Raw genomic sequence first — 24,753 nt, 5'->3', positions numbered from 1 at the left:
TTATTGTTATTGATCAGTATTAATTATTTTCATTGACATGTATTTTTTTCCAAAAGAGAGTCCATTTCATTTTCATTGTATTTTTTTTCTCTTTCTTGTTTGTTAAATTTATTATATTTTTTTGTTTAATTTGTTTTATTTAAAAGATCCTGACCTTTTAATTACAGTTCAATACTCTTAAGAAATTAAAGTTTCTTGCTTTTGATATGGTGTACTCACTTTATTATGTATTCCCATTTATCATAATTACATCAATGAAAAAATGGAAAAAAAATCAACATAATATTGACAATAATATTGTTTATCTGCAATAATATTTTGGAAAATTATCGTCTAGCAAAATTTGTTATTGTGACAGGCCTAACCCTTTTAAAAAAAAATTCTGCTTTGATCTGACCAGCTAAAAAGGCTTTGAATTTAATTATTCAACCCTGACAGTTTTCTTCTTCCATATTCTGAGCAGTCAGTAGAGCATCCAACAACACATCAACTTTAAGTTTTTAGCTTTCATGCATTAACTGATGGACTTATAAGAGAGGAAAACACAAAGAAGGGATGATTTATGAAATATGGTGAAAGGTCACCCAGTTCAAGGACTATAGTCTTTATACATGAGGCTCACGGTTTAACTGCTAAGCCAAACCAGTGCTCCCACACATTTTTTTTCCCTCATCTCTAAGATCCAGTTTCAGTTTCATAAGTTTCACCATGTCACAAACGTGTGTTGGTAGAAGGCAGTGAAGTCATTAACTACAAATGGTGGTAAACTGTGATGAAATGATGTTCTGAATTTCTCTATTTGTTCCTTGTTGTCATTTCTGATTGTAAATAAAAAACCTCACGCCAGCTTTGAGCTGAAACCTGCACAGATCTGAAACAACTGTCAGGATAAAACAAATCCTCCCCCTCACCCTGTCCATCTTAACATGGTTATTTATTTTTTAGAGTGGGAGACATGTGAGCATCCACGTGCGCAGTCGGTCGTTATCTGAATGACTTGATTTAATTGGGCTGAAGAAAGAAGCGGGCAGAGTGAATGGCTTCTTTGTTCTTTTCAATTGACTGTAACTTGGAGATACAAGTCTGCCTTCAAAGGAGTGAAGCGATGTAGACATTAGCTTTGACCTTGGAAATACTTGTCAACGCTACAGCTATTGCTGTCTGACTAATGAAATCTCTCTCAAGTGCAGCATATGTTTCCTGAAACACTGTATTTGTAGCATCAGCATGAGGCATCCTGATAACATGCTGAGCTCTCAGTGGTGTCAGGAATGCAGTTTATGACACTGTTTCTACATATAACACTTCTTTAGAGATGAAATTGCGGTGATGATATATTAGAGACAGAAAAGTTGGAAAAAAGAAGCAATAATCAGATGGTTGAGATTGAAACAGGGCTGTAATCCACAAGAAATCAGAGTTAGAGAAGAAAAGGATGAGAAGATGTTTTGGCTTATCAACCCATCATTTTTTATGACAGCTGGTATTAGCCACGACTGAACCTGCCCAAAAGTAATGATTGCTGAAATGATAAAACCAATGCATGAGGATCAGCTGATCAGTTATCTTGGTGAATTGTTTTCTTAATCTGAACTTCCTCAGGGAAGCCAGTTCAAACTCCCTACTAGAAAAGCACTCAGAGCAACAGAGTAACACTTAAGTCCTACTTTAATGTTATACTCCCTTTCAGCACTGTCTGCTACAATTTGGTTTTAGTTGCAGGTTTGTACGACAACTTGTTACCTGACAGTGTTGACAATTATGATGACCCAGTACATATTTCATATTCCAGATCTTAGTATCCAGAATATTGCCAAGACCTGGATCGTACTTTTACATCTGTCAGATATTATGGTGACCTTGTCTTGCATTGTTCTGCAAAGCAATCCGACCATTTATTGTGGAGTTATATAGACATATGGTAAAAACGGCCCTATCTCACAATGATAAAGAATTCTTAAAAATCACCTCCATAAGTTAACCACTTCTTTCTTATCCCATTTTGGCCATTTCCTAAAAAATTTCACCAGAGATCCGTTTGTTACTTTTTGAGTTATGTTTTTCACAGACGAACAGATTAACTCTCCCAAAAACTAGGGGTTTAACAGAATAATCGAATATTTGCATATTCGACAACTAAAACCACTATTCGACGCTTGGCGTGATAGTCGAGTATTCGTCTTTCTTTATTTTCTTTCTTTTAAAAGTCCGATGCTGTAATGAAGCAGTGAAACAGCATCTACAGTAATGATCCACCACAGATATGCAGCTGGGGGCGCTGTGTTAACATGTAAGGCGCGCCCAGCAGCAGACAGGAGACGAAAACAAAGAGAAGAAGACTGAAAGTAACATGCTTACACAGTCTATGGTAACATGGCAGAGGCAGCTGTCACGACTTGACTGCAAGTATCCAAGGTTTGGAAAGACTTCACCAAAACAGAGAAGACCGTTAGCTGCAATATATGCAAGGCTTCCCTAAAGTACCATGGCAGTACAACTTCAATGCATAACCATTTGAAGCTACACCCAGTCATGGCTAGCAGCTCCAGCAGCAGCGACGTGGACATGGATGCCCTTGTTTTCTTGAACACAAATCAGGAGCGCAAGAATAGGATTATTAAAGAGGAGAACTTTGACGAGAGCGAATTGTTAAGCAGGCACAGACTGATGGCCCGCTGGATTAAAGTAGCCTATGTTTTTTTTTGTTTTGCACTTTTTGTTATGACGTACTGTGGTGACTAGACTAAGTTTTGCATTTAAAGCCTATATTTTCTGTTCAGTTCTGCCTAAACAACATTGTGGGTAAAATGTGTTATTACAATAAACAGCATCTCTAAACTTTACACACCTGTGGCCATTTGTGTTTAGTAGCGAGACTGCTTTATGGTCATTAACAGAAGCAATACCATGTTCAACTATTGGTCGACTTTTGGGAAGTATTCGCTGAATACTAAAATGCAGTATTCGTCAATGCCCTACCAAAAACATAACCTCCTGGGCGAGGGTAATAAGGCATCAACTGTTTCAACACAGGATACAACACAGGCTCACCAACTCTTAAAACATCTACAATGACATTACATTCAGTTTAAAATCTTTTTTGAGTTTTAGTGTATCAACATAAATAGCTTTTAGGAATAGGATTAATCCAGGTATAAAAAAAGATTGATGAAAAATGTGTAAATCACAGTGTAAAATAATTGTAGAACCAATAAACCCATGTGCATAGCCTCAGTGAAAAGAGAGTTTACATTGTTTGTGAAAGGAAAGCTACCACAGTCTGTTTACGTTGTCTTTTGTCTTTTTATACCTTTTAAACACACTTTTACATGGACAAGGATCACAAAATGTTTCGTACCGTTGTGGATGACTACTACTACTACTACTACTACTACTTTGCATCAAAAAGCTTTGACTTGTCTTGTTTTAGTTTTTGTTTAGCTGGGGACAACTGGTGGCTATGTAACAACGCAACGACCAGTTGATGAATGTTAGTAACATCATCACTCACCCTGCTGTAGTCTGGAGCAAGAAACTTTACTTTAAACTACACACACTCTGTAACAACAGAGCACCAAGTTTGATCAAAGCACTGAACATATAGACTTCACACATTTGCAACATGTTTGCTCTGTTGTGTATAAAACACAGAGCAGCAGCTGCAGGAGCAGCCAGGGCAGATACACACATCTATGTAGCTTAATGAACAGTATGACGGTATGTCATGTGTTCAACAAACAAGATAAAAACTGGTTTTAGTAGATTACAGCAAACTTGAATTTTAAATTAAGACAAAAAACACTGGCACTTGAATGTAGCTTTATATATTAAAAAGCGTCTTTTTTCTAATCACTTTACGAATGAAGAGCTCATCTGACAGCTTTTATTTATAACTAGAGTTATGGCAGTACACAGGGAAGAAGATGATGTGTTTCATAAATGAAATGCATGGAGATGCACTGAGAACTGTTATGAACGGTTTCAGAACTAGCTGTGGTTTTATCAGAATGAGAATAGTAAAAACCTATCAAGTTAACTTCAATCCAAAAACAATAATCTGATCTGTGAGACATCCTGAGATGTGTGTTTGACGCACTTCTAACATGCAGCCAATCGTCAGCGATCCATTTCTGAGTTTCCATTACAAACATGTTTGAATAAAACATTTTAGCAAACAGCCTGGTCCCATGACTGGGCAGGACTCATCCACTGTTAGTGTAAAATGGACTTTCTGTGGCCTGCTGATGTACAGGAGGCTGAGAATGTGTAATTTGGGTCACATCCTTCCTCGCTCTATTCATAAGCCTGAAGTCAGTGACACAGATAGCGTCGTCAGGCGCTGAGGCGAGGAAATTAAAGACACTATACGAAGCAAACAGTTTTCTGTCTCAGGGGAAACACTTTTGGTAAATTCCTGAATGTGGAAGCCCTTACACGACTGACAAATGATGATTTTCTTTAATTAGCATGTGTCACAGTCGTACACGCTGATCCCATCTGAGCCAAACAAATGTCGTGTTTACTGCACCATGACTAAGCTGGCAGAGTCCCTGAGCTTTGGGGAAGCCTCTGTATAATCACTTACATTTCACATTAATAACATGTCTACAGACTTCAGGGGCTGAGCTCACTAATATTTACCAAGCACAAAGGGCAGGTGATGTTTTCAACTGAGTTTCATTTGTTTTCAAAGCATGTGGTATGAAGAAAGATACATCCTACAAAGCTGAAATAAAGTATCTGTACCTTAATGTCTTTTTTTGTGCAGATCCTTTAGCCACCTGTAAGTGTCAGCTGTCGAATAACTGAGTTGTCAGAACAGAGGCATCTTTTGTGACTAAGTGCTACGAAAGGTAGATATTGAAACTACCAGGTACTAGGTAGTTGGGTTACCTTTTTATTGTATATAATATTCTTTCCTGTAGGAAAGAAGTTGGTTTTTTCTTTTTTTCTTTCTTTTTTTTTTTTGAATAATTCCTTGATTAAACTCAATGTCTCCCTTCTCACTTAGCTAAGAGTAGAAATGTTCCCAAAGTTCCTTTTTTTGGTTCCTGAATAAATGAGTGAATGATCTTCCCCCTTTCTTATCTCCTGTGCCTGTGCTGTGTTGAGAGTGGCGTGTGACATGCCCTGCATTTGATTTAACGCTACTCTCAGTATTAGACTGTTGCCAGGTATTACATTTAAGAAGCCTCCAGTACACACAACTTAACTGTTACAATAATGGAAAGAGTGTAATTCATGAGCATCAAAAGCACCATATGATGCCAAATGTCAGCTACCTTAAGTGTACTTAAGCACAATGCTGTAACCCTGCAAAAAGACTTCTTTCCTCTAAGATGAAACAACTCTCAGGTTTTTTAATGATCCTTTTTACTTTGAAAACTGATTCTGGTTCTTTTTTTTTCTGAGTGAGAAATGTTAGTTTCCCACTGCTGAGGCAATACCACTGATTGCTAATGCATGGCTTCAATTTAAAGTGGAGGGCAGGAAGGTCAGAAGTCAAGGAGCCCAACTTCATCTTCAGTTTTGTCATCAGGGGGAATCCTCCAACGGTCAGTCAGAGCCCAGCTTCCTAATATGATGGTCAGTCTCCTGCTGCTGACAAGCCTTAGATTCTTTGTCCAGTCAGCACTCAGTGAGGAGTGCCTGCACGCTTACTGACATCATCATCATTATCATCATCATATCTCTTATCTAATACGGTGACTGAAAATGCTCATGACATAGAAAAGGTTCTGTCCTGAGGACTATATGCTTATAGATATCAATGGGGTGCAGCTATCGAATATTTTAGTATTCGAGTATTCTACTGAAAATCCCATCGATTAATCGAGTAATCGGATAAAATACATTTTTGTTTAGTTAAAGAGCAGTTATTTTTCAAATGAAATTTTTTTTCTCTTTAAAAAGAATTTTCTCAGAACTTGTAAACACACTTTGACACATTTTTTGTTCCTTGTACATCTTATCAAATGTTGCAGACCCAAATGGCACCCGTTTCGTAGAATGACTTATTAGTCTCCAAACTCCAGAAAAGAAGCTAGATTTGTTGCTAGTTGCTATTTTGTATAAGAGGTAGCTTGAGGGGTCTAAAAAAACTCTCTGAATATGGCCTCGGCTCTATTTGAAATACCACTATTTGATCTTTTTTAAAATTAAACGATTCCTCGAGGCGGAGAAAATTACTTGAGAATTTTTTGTAATCGAGTACCTCGAATCATACGAGGAATTGTTTCAGCTCTAGATATCAATAAACACTACTGAGATAGTTTTCACTAGCATCAGTAGAGAAGCACTCACAAGCAACTTTTTTTGTCCAAATTAGGGTTGTGAGTGTTTGGTCAACTAAATGACCAAACACTGTTACCCCTGCTAGTCAGCCCCAGGATTACCTACTGATTAACTAGAAAGAACATTTTAACCATTTTCTTGTGTGAATAAGTCCCCACGTTAAGGGGCAACTGGCTGGGGCTGTAGCAACAGTTCAAAGCTACTGCCATAATTTTTTACCTTGTAGATGTACTCGAGCAGAGGCGACTCAGGATGTCTTGTATCTAAGGTTTTGACAGTATCAGGATTAGTAATGAAGATGAGGATTTATGTTCTAGGGGTTAAGAAGCACAGGCATGCAAACGTTTATCACCAAAAGGTGGTGGTGCTAGCTCTGCCAATGTTTGCCACACTGTGCAAATGGATTCAACGGGGTTTACCAGCAGACTCTGTGATCCTGTGTTTTGTAATGTTGAATTAGGCTCAATTTCAGCTTTTTTTAGTGCATTATCCTTGTCAGCCAGTCAAAATCTACATTCTGTATAAACTACAACAAAATCAGTCTTTCTGGAACATTCCAGCCCAAATTAAATAAAATATAATGCTTTTTTCCTGGATCCCAGGCAGCCAAAGGCCATGTGACTACTTTTTTTAAAGCACTTGATCTATGGATCTGTGGATTTCAAAAGATAATAATTAAAGTAAAATAACAACCCTACCCTTAAAATGTATTTATAGTATTTGCGACCCTCAAGATCAGTGGAGTTGAAACTTTCTGTCAAAACACTGTCACAGAAATATTCATCACGACACATACCAGCTGTGAAATCAAGGATACTATTGTTTAAAAAACGTGCATGAATCAATCAGTAGCACTTTGTAATGATAATGGTAGTAAACTCCACAATGCCCTGCTTTCTTTCTTTAAGCTGTAGCTTTCATTGCCAAGTCTAATCTCCATTGTAAACACTCTAACACTGGCCTGGTACAAGCGAGCCTTAATCAGCTGTACAAGTTGGACTTTAATGGCTGCACTGAATCCTGGTGACATGCATCGAAGCCCAGCAGCCACTAGGATAACCGCAAAATACATCCAGGGGCCCAGCAGGCTAAAAATAGACTCAGCACTTCTCACAACAAGTGACTGTCTTTCAGGATGAGGGGATGTGTTCTGTGGGCTTTTTCAGCTCCTTCATGATTACTGACTGCTACACTGCTGCTGGAAATATTAAAGTATCACCAGTACCATCATTATGTGGCAATTACAGACCTACAGCAATCACTGTTTTCATCCTATAGTAACATTAGGGAACATAAAAGGAAATTACGATCATTTTCAAGGCTGGGAGGGGTTTATGACCCCTCGTCCTCCTACATAATGTCAAATCATTGGCTTGTTTTGAACACATCTGCTGTTTTAGGCTCCCTGTTCTGGCAGCTATGCCTTCTCATAAAGCACTTAGTATACTAAGCCTTAGGGTAAGTGCTCTATCACCCTTAATACTGTCATTGACCCCGACTGTCATATTACTGCTAATGGAGAGAGTGAGTCAACACAAATACCTTTCACCTCCTATTTTAGGCTGAAGAACAAGACACATGTGGAGCCACTTAACAGCTGTGCTTAACAGTTCTTCAGATTTAAGTATCTATTAAGGTTACTGGAGTGTTGCCTCCACCCTCTTTTTTTCCCTAAAGATGACCCCTTGATTCACAATTCAAAAACAAGACCAGCATGAAACAATCTGGGAAATTTTAAATGACCATTCTAGAGCTGAAACGATTCCTCGAATGATTCGAGGTACTCGATTAAAAAAGATACTCAAGTAATTTTCTCCGCCTCGAGGAATCGTTTAATTTTTAAAAAAAGATCAAAGAGTGGTATTTCAAATAGAGCTGAGGCCATATTAAGAGTTTTCAGACCCCTCAAGCTACCTCTTATACAAAATAGCAACTAGCAACAAATCTAGCTTCTTTTCTGGAGTTTGGAGACTAATGGGTCATTCTACAAAGCAGGTGTCATTTTGGTCTGCAACATTTGATAAGATGTACAAGGCACAAAAAATGTGTCAAAGTGTGTTTACAAATTTTGGAGCTACCAAAGCAAGTGCTCTTATTGACATGCTGTATCAGAAAATTCTATTTCTCGAAAAGAAAAAATTTCATTTAAAAAATAACTGGTCTTTAACTAAACAAAAATGTATTTTATCCGATTACTCGATTAATCAATGGGATTTTCAGTAGAATACTCGAATACTAAAATATTTGATAGCTGCAGCCCTAGACCATTCTCCATGAAAATGAAAGGCTTTGGTGTGATTTGTGATTCCACAGATGCAAACAGCAGGAAAGCCGTGATCCACAATTAATCAAAGGAACGTGGCGTGAAAATGTCCTTTAAAAAAAAAAACTTTAGCTTCCAAGATCAGTTCTCTACACCCTGTTTTTTATCACAACACTATCTGTTTGGGCTTAGACTGACTTTCTCCAGAGCTGAGTTGTATCTAACATCTTTTGGCAATAATTACCTTAAACAAAATGCACATGTTGAAATATTTTTCTTTGGCTCACGCAATCTAAGCATGCTTGTGGTAAAATATGAATTCACATATGATCACCTGTACTAGTTTAACAGATAACTTAGAGCAGCAAAGGCTGTATTGATCCCTTGTTCTACTCCACGAATGACTCAACGGTTGTCACTGCAGGACACCAGACCAGTGTTGCTAGATTGGGCAGTTTCCCGCCCAATTGGGCTACTTTTGATTACATCTGGCGGGGAAAAAATGCATTGGGCGGGTATATGATATTTGGGCTGCTTTTGCCAACATCTGGCGGTTTTTTATATTGTGGAAACAGCACAACAAACTGTTATTTTATGGTTTGAAAACAGTACAAATACAAAATTCAGTATACTTAATTCACTCGTATTATATTGAATTAAAAACACATTTATTTGCCGTAGTGCGCCGACGCAGAAGCCTGAGGCAGAAGCCCGCGCGCTCTCTCGTCTCTAAGGTGGAAGGTGGCTGTAGGAGTATAATGTCCGTAGTATTCGTTCTACTGGAGTTCTGGTATGGTAAATAGTAGGTGGTTGATGTTACTGCTGCTGTGTTAACTTGGGCCTGGCACTGGGATACAGGAGGTGCATTTTTTCCACATTTTCTGTGACAAGCACTGTCTGTAATAATACAACTTGCCATTTGGGCTTAAATGTTTGATACTATAAATGCATTTAAATCCATGTTTATTAAAATATTAAATGTTTTCGTGTGTAAAACACTGTTGGGCGTTTTTTTGTGTGGAAGTGGGCGGGTTCTGGAACGTGATTGGGGGGAAATAGCTCAACCAAATCTGGCAACCATGCACCAGACATGTGTCCATCTAGATGTTCCCATGGATATTATGACCTGCCTGCCTGTGGGAAAGCTGTGAAGAGATGAAGGCAATCTGAGGCACCAACTGTGAGGTGGTGACTGTTTAAACAGGCTGAGCTCTGGGACCACATTTCCCTGTGACCCTTGAGATTATCATTAGCCAAATTTTGCAACCCAACTGTGCGATGTAGCTATACCTTCAATGACCTACCACCTTGGCACGTGCAGGATCTCTGGCTGACAGGCTCATGTGTGTCGGATAACAAACACTGTCACTACTCATCAGGGGTCATTTGATTAACATCTGGAGGTCCTTTATCAGACAAGGCACAGATCTTAATGTTGTTTCGACGGCAAATGTAGGTTTTTTCGAGATGGACGACAAACCTTTGAAATGACAGGTGTCGTGCCACAATTTTCCAATCAGATTAAGCTGTAAATCGTCATGTAAAGCATACATTTGATTCCGACGGTTCAATAAAATTGACAACAGAAAGCATACAGTGTTATCTATAGTCTGGGGTGAATGGTTTGTGGGTTGGGTTTTTTTTCGCCACCTTTACAGCGACTATTGGATACTTTTTGAAATTCTGGTCAACCGATTAATACGGTCCTCGTACAGCAGTACAATCAACTGCAGATTTAAATAGTACAATTTGTGAAAAATACAACTAACCACGGTCAAACATTAACTCTTTCAGCGACGGTTGGTGTGTATAGCCGGTTTTCGTTAGCAATGATTCAGTGAACTTTGTACGACAAATGTGGCTTACATCGTTACAAAAATCGGTATTTATATCAGATTTTTGAGTGGTAATGTACATATGTTGTCAGATATTGCGGGCTAAGTGGAACTAAGCATGACAGCCAGAGTCGTGTCCGATATAGGGTGTCGCGGCGCTCGTTGTCCGATAATGGGTGCATGCAGGTTGTATTTACCTGTAATGGGAAAGAGGCGCTCTTGTTCCCCACATATCCCCGGACTACATGGCTCTGTATGGACAGAACACGACATTCCATGGCGGCTCCCGGTCAGCCGAGGAGGGATGCAGATAATCCGTTACTTCACCGACAGGCACGGTCACGCATAACAATGTGGAAAAACACCGTTTCACAAAACGAAGGCGACAAACAGTTTGGAGCAACGTTAGCCAGCTAGCTAACCTGCGGGATGGCGGTGTGTGTGAGCGCGTGTTGTGGTTGTAGCGGTTGATGATGAGCTGCGCGCGTGTGTGATGAGGGAGAGAGAGCGCGTGCGGTCAGACACACCAAACACCAGTGGGAATTGGCAGCGACCGTTAACGATGTCGCTCGTGTGGTCATTTATGTTAAACCAAATAAGACAGCAAACAAACACTGTCACAAACTGGACAGACAACAGGGGGGTCGTGTGCAGCTACACTCACACACTCCCGCTGAAGGACAAACACGCACACACAAACACGCGCGCGCGCCGGTATTCTACGCAGGCAATCTGAGTGACCGACTACACTAAATGACGTCATCAAAGGGCCATTTAGCGCATCTTTATCAGCACAGCTGGAACTGAATATATATGAATGACAGCTTTCTTGTTTTGACATTTGTTCCCTCTTACACCCTCCAAATTACGAAACCAGATTATAAAGGAATCATTTCACACATCTATTTTACCATATAGATGCTCTCCTATAATAACAGTCATACGGTATACCAGTGTACGACTTCCTCACTGTTTTCAGTGTTAATGTGCCCCCCTTTTTTGTTCCTCTGGTGTACTGGTTATGACTCACACCATCTGTATCACAGAGTCGTGACTTGAAGGGGATTTGACTTGGCACAGCCTGCTTCTGTCGGAACACGACACATGCAATAGTTTATTTAGGGTGGTATTTTTGGCACACATTGCCTTATGCAGGTATGATAACACCCATAAAGAGAGGGTTCAGCACAGACTGAAAGCGGACAGAGACAAATGCAGATGTTAAAATGACAGCTCCACCTGCTGTTCAAGCAGGCTTCCAAGGCTCAGTGCAATATTGGATTTTTTTATTACACACAGCTAAACACAGATCACAAACCACAAGTCTTTATTTTTTGAAAGAGCTATTTTAATAAAAATAAATGTTTGACTGTTAATACTGCATAGTAAAAATAACCAGCTAGTTTTCCAATTTCCCTTTATTGCCATGGAAGATCACCCAAACTTCTCTTGCCTTGTCCCTTTTCTGTCTCATGTAGTAACATGAGAGGGTAATGTAGGAGGAAGTCAAAGAGGAGAGGCAAACGGAGAGGAGATTACAGACAGGCAGAAATTGTAGATGATGGGCATCGTGGATTATTTGGAGTCCTGGTCCATTTCAGGCTCTAAGAATAAAATAGCAAAAACAGATTACTCAACATTTGAGAATGTATACAATTTTTCTCACTATACATATTCTAATAAATTAATTCCAGAATATGAATCTGTTGTAGTGCTGCAGAGCTGAAACATCGTGTTCCAGTGGTAAAAATACAATAAAAATCTCCATGAGTAATTGGATTACCATTCATAATGTGACACACATACAAGATTACTGAAGCACTGCATCACAGGGATGACTTCAGACATTGTTTTTTTCACACTGATGATGAAAAACTGCAAATTGCACTAATCTTTATGCAAAATTATCAGCTAGAGTTACCAATCTTAAACTTATGAGAGAGTCAATTTCCTTACCTTTACTTTCGTTAATAAATTAACCAATCTGATTTTAAGGGTATAAAGATAAGTATATTTATTCATAAACTAAAAGAATGCACTTAAAAAAAAAAAACACGTTTGTTGATTAATTATGTATTAACCTATCCTACTTTGCACAGCATTTGGTTGACAAAGTCATGTTTATCTTTTAACCCCTAAGCACTTGATGATAATAATTGCTATTAAGAGTTTATCTTGTCAGTTTGCTGTTGACATTTTAATTCTTTTAAAAGTGCTGTTCATTTTCTCTATTTTAAAAAAAAATATTACATGCTTGTTTTCTATTTATTTTTTCATTACATCCCAAATGAATGCAATGTGTTTGGTTCAGTTCAAAGTGGTATACAGTTAAATGCAATGTGGGCTCTCTCTGTCTCACCAGTGAAGCTAAACTCAGGGAACTTGCTCAGGTCTCCTCCTCCATAAAGTCTCTGGAGCTTTGCAGCCTCCTCTGACAGGTTTTTTTTGTAATCAGGTTCGTCCTCGAGCAGTCCGTCATTTAGCCTTAGAGATGGGGACAAAGGGAGAAGAAACATGGGGGGAAGTTAAATTATTATTATTATTATTATTATTGTTACTATCATTATTATTATCATTATTATAGTGGTGAACACTCACTTCCCAGTTTTGTAACAATCACTGTGTTTCTGAAACTTATGCCATATTAAACTGAACTTTCAGTTCTCTGGTTATTTGGGAACAGTCAAACTGCATGTCTTTTTTTTTTTTTTTTGAACATTTTTCATGTCTACCTACTTGCGCATCTTGCTGTATTCTCGGATCTTCTCCAGGAAGAGTCTCTGTACTGGATCTAGTTCTGACAAACACATAAATACAAGTCTGTTAAAACTCATCCTTGAACTATTACCTGTTTTTCATCAGATCTGGTTATCCTTTTTTTTTCTTAAGGACAATGGCTGGACTGGGACAGAAAAACCAAAACTGTCTTGGTTGAAGGTGAGGTTGAGTTGGTTGTGATTCATGTGCTGTTCATAACAATGTGTGTACCTGTTTGTGTCTCTGTTTCAAAAATGTTCTCTAAGTCATCGGTCTGTGCCTCCGTCACCTCCTCCATTTCTTGTTCCTGCAGCATTTCACTTGGAGCTGGAGCAGCTGAGAAGTCATCCGCCACCTCTGCCAATGTTTGGACATTTGCTGACCCCAGAAAATAACACATAAGAGGATGTAGGGTAAGAGCTGATAAGATGATTACACTTTCTAGAGCATCTGGCACTTCATCAACAAAAAGTTAACACTATTTTTTTTTTAAAAAAGCAAACATGTTCTTTAAATCAGTGTGGCTATAAGTATCTTGCGTCACTCAGCGTTTCCTTGGTGACCGGACTCAAACTTACCATCTGATACCTTTGCACCTGCATCCATCTGATCAGTCAGGCCTTCAGTTACACCTTTTAAGGGTCCTGGAACAGAAAACAGCAGCTCCTCCATCAGTTCATCCACCTGCAGGTCTCCAGACAGAGCTTCATCTTCAGGCAGAGACAGAGACTGGATGTTCAGTGCATCAGTCACCTCTTCAGAAACCATCTCATCTTTAACCACCATCTTTTTCTCTTCAGCAAGAACTGCTGCTTCTTTCTCCAGATAATCTGAGGTTTCACCCAGAAGGTCACTCTCCAGATTTCCGAATGATGCCTCAACTTCAGCCAAAGTCACCGACTCAAGAGTCATGGCCTCCAAGTTTGTCCTTTCCCGCTCTTCAGAGTCTTTTTCTGATTCCTGACCAATTACTTCATCCTGTTGCGCCAGTTTTGGGTCAGCAAGTTTAGTTTCAGGTGGCTGCCCTGATCCTTGTTCAGAACCAAACATGGCTTCAAGGATAATAGATGTCTCAGCTTCTATTGCTTCAGTTGCTTCTTCAATAGATTCTAGAGACAGCAGCTCAGCCTCAGTCGTGCTATCAAAAACAGCATCCTCCTCTTCCTCTTCCTTGGTTGTTGCTTCCATCTTCTCCTCCTTTGCAAGTATGTCAGCCTTTTTCTCGAGTTCATTCCTTGTTTCTAGCAGAACATCTGTTTCAAGTACTCTTACTTCAGCTTTCACATTAGCTAGAGTTATTGATTCCATCGTCATGGCCTCTGCTTCAGCTTCCTTCTCCTCTGTGTCCCTGTGAGCAGATGGACCAGAGACCAAATCAGGAGTTTTGGATATAATTGCAGGAACATGAAAGAGAAGCTCTTTCACTAAGGCACCACTTTCTCCTTCCAACTCTTGAAGATCCTCAGAGAGTGAGTCCCATTCTGAGAGAACTTCACCTAAAGGTTTACTCTCATCATCCTTTAAGTTTTCCGCTTCAGCTGCAGCTCCGCTTACAGCTCCACTCCCATCCTGCATCAACAACTCATGAAATTCTTCTTCTGCTTTTTCATTGAGGAAACTGTTTGTTTGGATAAGCTCTTCACTTTCTAAAGACTGTACCTGAACCTGAACTCCATGAAGTGTTACTGACTCCAGTGTCATTTGTTCAGGCTTGACTTCTTCCCCCACAAATCCTGACAATGAATCTTGGGTGGGCTCCAAAGGGAAGGAAGCAAGATCTTGAGCCTTATGGAGTAAAACGTTGTCAGCAGCTTTAGTTTCTAACGTAGGCTCAACTTCACTTTCAGAAAGAGTAGCTCTACTCTCTGTAAAAGATGTGCTGGCCTCTACCATGGGTTGTATTGTAATCTCTGCTGAAGGTTCCTCTGTGGCGCTGACCACTTCTAAATCTTTACCGTTCACTTGAACAGCTTGAGCTGCTTCATCTGCTACAATTTCTACCACGATTTCTACTGGTTCTTCAGGGACATCCAACGTATTCTCTGTTGTTTCCAGAGCAGAGGTACTGGCTTCTACATTTGGTTCCACTATTGTTTCTCCTTCAGCAGTTTCTGAGATGTTAAAATGACCTGAGTCTGCAGTATTATTTTGTACTAACTGAGCTGGAGAATCTCCTGCTGCATCTATTTTTGGCTCTAATGGAAAGTCAAATGCAGCAGCACCAATCTCTATTGTTTCCTGAGGAGTTGTTTCTAATGCTGGTTCTAATACTGGTCCCTTTAAGGGTTCTTCAGCAGTGTCCAAGAGGTTTAAAGATCCAGCCTCTGTGCTGCTGCTTTCTAAAGTGTGATCTGCTGTATCCACTACAGCAGATACAACAACAGTAGCTTTATTCTCTAATGCTTCTTGAGATGCATGGACCTCATCTGATGGCTCCACAACATCCACAACAGAAGAGTTTGAGAGGTCTAAAGGACCTGTGCTTTCATTTGGTATTTCTTGAGCTACATAATCTACTTCTACTGCCAATGCTGGCTCGACTGAAGTTTCCAAAAAGTTTTCTAATGTTTCAGACTGTGAAATGTCAACCGCTGTGTCTGTGCTTTTGGCTTCAGCGATCAAATCTGGTGTGGTTTCTATTGTAGGCTCTACTGGGCCATCAACAGCTACTCTTGTATCAAGTGTTTCAACAGTAAAATGGCTGGTTTCTACTGGAGACTCTACTTGAGTCTCTACTATAGGCACTTCTTTGGCAGTATGTAAGGCATCAGTCACTCCTGAGTCTGTGTTTTTGGTTTGCGCCTCTTCTACTAGATCTGCAATGGCAGCAACTTCAGGTGGTCCCACAGGAGCAGCAGTAAAGAATGATGGAGGTGTTGAAGAGGTTCTGACATGTTGAGCTGAGGAAGATGAAGACAGGAGGTGTAAAAACAAGGAGAAGGGAAAGAAAAAAAAGGCACAAGAAAAGCCAAAAAAATTGTTTAAAATTATACAAAAATGACCATCCCTTCTTTAAATTATGGAGCATGTAAATAGTCACTTGCAACTGGATTTTCCTTCCAGTTTATTGTTTTGCATGTCAGTCCAAATAACCAACATGACCTCATCTAACATTGGAATTATTTCTGAATTTCTGCAAGTGCTTATATCTTATTTTAGTTAAATGTGTGGAATTATATTTTATATAAGCCACATACATCTGATGAGTACAGAATAATGTCTAATTTCAAGATATTTAATTACAAAAATCATGCATATAAGGAGTAAAAACACGCAAATGTGGTAAGACAAATTTGCCATTGAAATTTCTTGAAAAAAGATCTTTTTACTACTGACAAGCAGTCAAGGTGTCATTTTTGTCTTTTGATATCTTGAAATACACATTTTTCTCAGACTTTTTGGGTGAATTTGGCTCATATTTAGTCTAATAAGACATTTTTTGTAATAATAAAGACATAAAAACTTGGTTGGATTTCAGTTTTTAAAGTGTAGCTTTACTCTGACTCCCTGAACGTGTCGCTGACCTTTATCGACAGGGGACCCTGTACCCGGCCTGCGCTGGGAGTAAAGTTGCTCCAGGAGTTTTGCAACGTCTACACGTGGCTGTGGTTTAGCTTTCTCTGTTGGTAGCAAACAAAATAAAGAGGGAATGAGATGACTTTAGCAGAAATCTATATGGACATACTTTGCTACACGGTGTGAGTAGATTAAATACATTCACCCGCTGAACATGAAAATGTGCCTTTTCTCACCTGTACTTACTAACCTCAATTGGAAGAATAATCATGACAGAAAATTCGGGCAGTTATGACATCATGAGATGAAACATGAGGCATCAAAGTGTGTTTGTCTTACTGATGTGTGTTCTGCGTGGTTCTTTTCTGTCTGATGCTTTGGTGCTGAACAGAGCAGTCTGCGGCCTCCACACAAGTCTGCACAGCTCTCTGTGAATATACTGCACACACACACACAAAAAAAAGTTATGACATGCACAATAAAATTTCAAAAACTTAGCGGTTTATATGACAAACTTTACCTGAACATGTCATTTTAAAATAAATTACTGTTCATATGTGAAAGACACATAACAAATATATCTATAGTCCTATGGGGCAACTCAATCAAGGAAGGGGTATTTGTACCTTTTACTTGAGTATAAGCAGCGATACCTCAGTGTACACAATGGGCTGAGCATTGACCCATAACAGGTCAATACAGCTTAGTCACATCACTGAGTTTACTGACCATGCAGTGTTAATGGGTATGTTTCAGTCTCATGGGTTTTATATTATCCAGAGCCGTGGATGAAATAAAATAGAAACGAGTAGAATAGAAAGTCTTGACTGTAATTACAAGGAATAAGACAAAATATATTCAGACTAGAACATGACGTTTCTTTGGACAGTGTGTTCATAGACACTATTCATTTTGGGACCGATAATGAAAAGTAGTCTTTTTTGTCACTTGTACGACTGAAATTGTAAAAACCACAAACAAGTTTGATAATTAAAGTGAGTTAATCATACAAAATCCAATGAGTGGCCTGAGTCATGTTGCATGTTGGGGTCATTCATGGTTTATTGGAATAAAGGGTCACATGCCCCTGGGGGAGGAAGGGGATAAAGTCATTGAATTGGGTGGCCCAAGCACCCGATAAAGGGTTGTTTTGATCCAGAAAAATAGCAATATAAGGGGGAAAAAACTATTTGTCCTGGCCCATGTCAATAGTGCTGTTTTGTCCCACTGAATAAACGTAACCCTGTAACTTTGTGTGCCTAGAAACTCTAGATATAAAAGAAAAGCTATAATCTTTTCAGTTTTTATATGGATACCACTCAGCTGTCACAGCTGGCCCCTAAGCATGCCTTCCTTATGTCATGATTGCCAGTCTAAGTGTTTAACCTGTAAAGCTTAAAAATAACTCAAACTTTTCAAAGACATCCAGTAAATTGAAACCGTTTGTTAAAGTAACAATTAGACATAAATTAAAGATAATGTGCTTAAACACTGCACGATAAGATTACTTTCCACCTCCATATTGTTAATCTTTCACTGTCCTAGGTTAAATACATGGGTAATTCAGCCTTAACATAGTCAAACAACAAGTTGACTTACCCTTACGCATGCTCCTGTTTCTCTCCTCATCAAAGCAGCAGCCATGAGTTTTTAAATAAATAATATATGTCAGAAAATAAGAAACTGGTCTAGCTAGCAGGTCTTTGGTAGCGCTGAAGAGGAATGACGGGTCATCGCTGGAAAGTACTGAATGTCCTGAGTCCCCCTGTCTTCCACCATTGCAGTATTACTCTCTTCTTATAGTTCTGGACACACAGAGAGATGTTTGATAAGCCAACAGAAATGCACAAATTGCAAAATAAGTATTTGGCTAAACACAGTGAGTACAGCGATCATACATCCTCCTATGTCCACCTGCATCAGATAAATAAATACCTTACCATTTAATGTTTTGTTGATGTTTTCTTGCAAGGTAATACTTATTATTCAATTTTAAAACACGTGTACAGATTGTGTTAAAAGCTTTATTTAGCTTACGTAAAGCTACCTCACTCAAAGCCTCCAAATGCAATTACAAACAATATCAAGAGAAGATGAACACTCATCCGGCGAGGTTTTCCAAAATAAAAGCATGGGCAATGATTACGAAGTTTCACTGAAGGGTAACAATAATACAGCTGCATCTACAGATGCAAGGGGAGCCCAGGGGAAACATACATTTAAAGTACCTGCTCTTTTCCTCCGAAAACACGAAATTTCATGTTCAAGAGATTTCAACTTGTTATTGTTCTTTGGACCAATATCCTAACTTGTTAAAGCCTGACAAATCGTTTTTGTTTGTTTGTTTGTTCGATTTTTTGTTTTTAATTTGATTGTTGTTGTAGGTATTTTTTTCGTCAAACCAGGATCATTTTCTTGTTATCTAGAAAAAAAAACAGAAGTTACAAAGATAGGTCAGACCATTGACACCATTAATGCTTTAGGTCTCAGGTCAGACTTAAACTGGAGTTATAATTACCTGATGCTCAGTTGAGATCATCAGTGCATTACATATATGGCCTCATATCTGGAGATTAGTCTAGTATTAATAATTTTACTTGGGACTGTACACGGTTCAAGTTGGCCTAGTTGATATTTTTTGGTTACACTTTTAACCGTGTTTTTCCTGACACCCTATCAAATGGGTGTTTTTAATAATTCAACCGACATGGTTTTGATAGGTATATTTTGCATTTAATTATTTAAATAAATGGTATATGAAAGGTTAAGGTCAAATCTATAAGTCACTCAATGCATTATGGTTGCAACCCTTATTTTATTAGCTACAGATTTGCGATTCAAATCATGCAGTGCTGCGTACAACCATCAATATGTCAACTAACCCTGCCCCCTGACAGAGATTTTACTTTACACATTTGCTCTATTTGAACTAGTAGACCTTTTTTTAAAAAAATCAAGGAGGTGAATCCAAACGTCCCAACGGACAACTCAGGAGACCTTTATTCTGAAAGTAACACTGCCAATAGTTCAAATAATTATTGGCTAAATTTATCTCTCTTGACGCATGATCTTTGTGGACACCGCCCCCTTTCTGTGCATATGACAACACAACACAGAGCTGTAGCTGTAGTCACACCCCCTCATGCTTTAGTTAAAATGTAGATTTTACTGAATTGAGACAGTGAGGAGAAAATGTGATATACAAGTACGAAGACTGCTGTGATCATTTCTCAGTGAAACTCAAGCTGCTAAGGCTCAGTGCAGCCTGAGTGAGTCTCTTTTTAGCTGTGTGCTGTAGGGTCACATACCTTGTCACAGAATGTGACATTGGCTGGTTATGTCTTTGGCAGACTCGGAAATAAGAGAAACCTTATTGTTTGTCTTCTGCTGGATAAAAACATTGAGTTGTTCGTGCAGCACCAAGCTGCAACCATCTAAAAGCATGCAAATAATGTTAGAAATACTGCAATCTTGAATGACCACTTGGGGCTGGCTCCAATCAGAAGTTTGACCCTTGCACAACCAGCAACCTCCAGTTTAAAAATAAAAAAGCTTATGCAGAAATGCTAAAAACTCCAGTTCTCTAACAGACTACCAGAGGCTGACTCCTATGAAAATAAATAAATAAATAAATAATTTTTTTTTAAAAATTGGTCTGACTACCTATATTCTCTTTCAGCATACACTGTACAGGGCTGAATTTTTTCACAACTCAATATTTTCCGAGTTACTAAACTTACAAGTTTTGCCCACTTAAGGGCATGACTAACTTGACTAACGGTGGGTGTAGCTGTCGGTAAATAAGCTAAACCCCTGCTTCTAAAGGCCTGCTTCTTTGTCTCAAACAAACTAAAAAGAAAACAGGGTGAGTTTAGCAGTTCTAATATGGCATCTGTCGAGGATGGGCTTCAAAACTCTGTACCAGAAACAAATGGGTGATGTCACAAACATATATCACGTCTATGGTCCGACATTTATATTTAATTGCTGAGTCAGACTGAAAGGACAGGTGGGTGCCAGTAGCTGTCCTCTGATTTTCTTGTTAACCAGTTTATGCCACCAAACTTGACCTCTTCACAATTAACTCTCTGGTCCAAATTTGGTCTCCTCTGTGCAAAATGAGTAAAAACCAGAAGTGATGCACTTTTTATACGTGATCCATGCCTTAAACTTTTTGAATCACCAAAGAAGCAGAAACAGCCGCAGTCTTGGTCCAACAGAAATTTATTCTGAACATTGAAAGACAACAACGTACATCATCTTCTACAGTGATAATTAACAGCAGGCTGTCTCTAACGCCCCCCTGTAGCGCTCATATATTAACTCTCAGAAAGCAGTAGTATTATACACAACCTGGAACAGTGAGAACGGGTTTAAACTGGATCAGGTTAGTTTCAGTGTGTGGAGGCGGAGCTGGAAAAACATCCAGGGGGATCTAAGACAAATTCATCAATATTATTCATTGTTATCATCTTCATCACCAGCTTCAGTCTTGAGAGACACAAACATTCATTCACACCTTCCTCCACAGTCAAGCTGCTGCACCTGGCTGAGCCTATCTGACGTCTACCTTTCACTAACTTTTTAAATTGCCAATTTCTTATTCGCAAACATACCTACAATTCTGCTGCACGAACTGGCAGCATTATTTCTCTGACTGATGAATACAGCGGCCATTTTGAATACTCCGATTTGGAAAGAAGATATGCTGCCTTCAAAGAAACTCCTGAGTTTGTACAAAGACAAGAAGAAGAAAGAAACGCAATGATATGCTGGACAATTAGTTGAAAATAAAACAAAGAGCAGTGCTAGAAAATAAACACATACAAAAAAACAGTTTTTAGCACAACTTTACCTAGCTAGCCTTAATTTGAAGGCACCAGAAGTAAGCGGCAGCTATGAAAGGTAGAACAAAACATGAAATGATTCTCTTCCTTAACAAAGCCAAATCTCAAAAACTGGAATTTGAAAATATTTTGACCAATAAGAAGCTGCTGTAGTGAAGATCTCAGATGGTTATGGCTAACATGCTAGCTAAATCTTTGCTGTCTTCATTCTGCCTTTTAGCTTTTGTTCTCAACGTTTTTTCAGGAAATACACTTCTTATGAATAATTTTACACTCCTGTAATTTTGTGAAGCAAATTCTCACATCAAAAGATATAAGTTGTGATATTCTTTATGTCCCCTATTTTACACAAAACAGTAACAACAAACTAACAAGTATATCCCCATTTGGTACCTCTGCACCTCGAGAGCCCACGTGAGCATATTTATTGTGATTTAATCCATAGACATTAGAAAAACACTTTAATCCTTAGTTGCCAAGTCAATAGATAACCCTAGGTAGAAAAAAAGTCTGAAAATTAGTGACATATTCTGTGTAGGTAAGACCTCCTTGAAATTAAAGTGCCAGGGTTCAGTTTAAAACGGATAAAATAAGAGGAAATACTTAAACATTCTGTACATACATATAAATTCAGCTTCAAACTTAAAATGTTTTGAATATTGATCAATTCCTGCCTCAACTATTCAAAATGGCCGCCATTAAAACATCTGACGAGTTGTGCCTTGCTCACTTCTAACATCACTGACAGCTTGGTTTTGAAAAGCGCTTTCAACATTGAGCTCTTTCAGGGTTATTGTGTGGAAATGTACTAAAGTAGGTCTCTGCTGGATACACATATGCAGTACTCAGAATGTTGGAGGATCTCTATCTAGCTTTTGGCCCTCTGATTTTTTTCAGGGTTGTTGTTCCCTGCATAGTGACAAACACTCTGACAACTCTGCCCAGCAGCAACATGACAACAGAGGTTAGATGTGTGGCTAAAATTAACTCAAACTACAACCGGAAGTGTGCCCAGTATCCCCATAAAATAGTATAAAATAAGACATTCCTCTCACAGTACTGTGGTAAAATTAGCTGTGACACCTGTTCCTGCACCTGTACCCTGGTGATCTCAGTTTCAGCCATGTCATTATCAGCATTTTTATTATTATTGATACATCTGATAGGGACACCCTGACAGGCCTGCCATTTATCTACTCTGGAAACTTGTCATATATTGGAGTAAAAACTTTCTGTATCTTCAGCATATTAGCATCATTAGCATTTCTCATCTGTACATATTTAGCACTCTGAGATATTTTGACAAGTGTGCAGTGGAGGCCCAAACAGAGCAAAATTCAAAAGTTCCTCAATGCTTGACTTTAAGACTCTGACAGAGACTTTTGTAAGACTTGACATAAAAAATAAAGAAAATGTACAATGAACCGTACCTTTAATTAGCCTGTCCACCTTAACACATACACACACAGTCACTCACATCAGCTTTCTGTCTTGCCCCCTCACACACTCACACACTTTTCTAAACACACCCAGGGGTTTGGGTTTGCTGGGATGAACAAGGAGGGCTGGGATTGTCACTGGAGTGTCTGTGAGACTGTCTGATGAAGAAGAGGAAGAGGAAACACTAAAGACCTGGCTCTGACCTCCAAGGGACTAATGATGATTGAACTGGATCAGAGTGGACTGAAATACTGATGTGGACCTGAATGCAGGAGGTGGGATGTAGACTGGACTCGACTGGAGACTGGACTGGGATTCAAATTTCTGGTAGCACAAGATTATGAACCATGAGCTAACTGTTAAGAACACCTGTTAAAGTATGGTTTCATTGTCTGTATTTTCTATTGTAACATCATAGATTGCTACATAGTTTGAGATATGACAAAAAACTGAGACAGGTTTTGCCTTGAATGTAGCGTACTTTTGCTTCATCAGGATCTGTGGAAACCAGGATTAACGTAGCATAAGAATTTAAAAAATGATATGTACGTAAAACAGCTACGATAAATTCCTTATTTCTACTGCAATAATGTAGTTTAAAATAACTGATTTAAAGGAGGGGACCACACCGCCCCCTGCTGTCTGTGTTGACGCTACACCTCTTTAGAATTACTACAGGCATAAACCAAGTTTATAGATTAATAGCTGCACCTGGATTTCTTGTTTGTCAGCAGTAGAAATCTTCAAATAACAAGAATTCACCAAAAAGTAACTTACACATAGGGGATTTCAAGAGTTTGTTGCCTGGGCAGTCACTCACGTTGTAAAAAAAAAAAGCCCTAATATGCTTGATAATTCCTCATAATGTTCATTTTTTTCTCTTGAATTCAACAAGAAAACCGACCAAACAATGCCTCACCCATTTTAAGTCGAAAGCTTGAAGGAAATAAAATTGCCTAAACTAAGTGAATCCAGTCCAGTCCAGTCCTACCCAGCTGTCATGTCCAAATCATATCCTTTGGGTCCCTTGGGAAAACCCAGTCCAGTATAGCCTCGTCCAGGTTTTTTATGGTTCTTCAAACAGCTGGAGGTCCAGTCTGACCACAATCTCTCCTGTGGGGACCTCATGGAGCAGCAACCGCTTTGTGATTGGTCCTTTAGAGCCTTGGTCCTTCTTTATTTCAGCCAACCGGATCTCTGTCCTGCCCAGGAAATCTGACAGGGAAAATAGGACGTTAAGAGCATGTGTGTGTGTGTGAAAGTGTCAAGATGAAGCTTTTCCCTTTTGGAGGTGTGTGTTACTGACCGTCAGGCGAGAACTGGTCTCGTTCAAACACAGTGACACAGAGGACGTCCTGTTCCAGGTCCTTTATAAAAAACTGACAATTGGAGTTCCACTTTGGATTCAAAGTGTCCTACACAGAGACAACACAGAGGAAAAAGATGTAAATAAGCAATTTAGTGAAAACACTGAAGTCAATCACTGATACCCATGTCTTAGTTACAATGCTAATAGGTTTTACTCATTAAACAAGAGCCTTCATTAATCTATCACCAAACTGAACGTTGAGTCATCAATGAATTTATGCTGGCTCAGCCTCAACATTGTCATTGTTATTACTCCCAGAGGTATGGTGGCCCTGAAGGGCAATGGGAAAAAATATTTCAGAAGCACTACTACATTTCACAAACCACAAATATATTTCAAAACACATATATTTCACGGAACAAAAATAAATTTCATAAGACACAAATACAGAATGCAAATAAAAATCACGGATCACAAAATAAATTTCACCAA

At 39.0% G+C, this 24,753-nt stretch overlaps 3 protein-coding genes across 8 annotated transcripts in view; all 3 read right to left on the bottom strand.

Annotated features, from left to right (window-relative positions):
- Positions 1–11,093, bottom strand: part of LOC141794937 (pyridoxal kinase-like) — a 35,437-nt gene extending 24,344 nt beyond the window's left edge. The window contains exon 1 of the mRNA XM_074675601.1: positions 10,590–11,093. Within this exon, the coding sequence (XP_074531702.1) occupies positions 10,590–10,670 (81 nt within the window). The 5' untranslated portion in view covers positions 10,671–11,093. The remainder of the gene's footprint in view (positions 1–10,589) is intronic.
- A 645-nt stretch (positions 11,094–11,738) lies between these two features.
- On the bottom strand, positions 11,739–18,746 carry LOC141795629 (uncharacterized). The gene is made up of 9 exons (XM_074676593.1): positions 18,606–18,746; positions 18,265–18,470; positions 17,005–17,104; positions 16,674–16,769; positions 13,728–16,049; positions 13,381–13,527; positions 13,129–13,189; positions 12,752–12,876; positions 11,739–11,996 (listed from the first exon to the last, which is right to left on the bottom strand). The coding sequence occupies exons 2-9, from the start codon at positions 18,307–18,309 to the stop codon at positions 11,968–11,970; spliced, it is 2,925 nt and encodes a 974-aa protein (XP_074532694.1). The 5' UTR covers positions 18,310–18,470; positions 18,606–18,746; the 3' UTR covers positions 11,739–11,967.
- A 2,125-nt stretch (positions 18,747–20,871) lies between these two features.
- The window catches only part of itsn1 (intersectin 1 (SH3 domain protein)), a 51,410-nt gene continuing 47,528 nt past the window's right edge, over positions 20,872–24,753 (bottom strand). For all 6 annotated transcript variants that reach the window (XM_074676379.1, XM_074676380.1, XM_074676382.1 and 3 more), the window contains 2 exons: positions 24,259–24,367; positions 20,872–24,167 (listed from right to left, as the gene is read on the bottom strand). In XM_074676379.1, the coding sequence (XP_074532480.1) occupies positions 24,019–24,167; positions 24,259–24,367 (258 nt within the window). In that variant the 3' untranslated portion in view covers positions 20,872–24,018. The remainder of the gene's footprint in view (positions 24,168–24,258; positions 24,368–24,753) is intronic.

The sequence above is a fragment of the Halichoeres trimaculatus genome, unplaced genomic scaffold, assembly GCF_033239565.1.
Source record: "Halichoeres trimaculatus isolate MK-OKI-2021-1 unplaced genomic scaffold, fHalTri1.1 fHalTri1_scaffold_8, whole genome shotgun sequence".
Classification (NCBI taxonomy): Eukaryota; Metazoa; Chordata; class Actinopteri; order Labriformes; family Labridae; genus Halichoeres; species Halichoeres trimaculatus.
The sequence above is the reverse complement of the archived record's forward strand: the minus strand, read 5'-3'. Positions and strand labels throughout refer to the sequence as shown.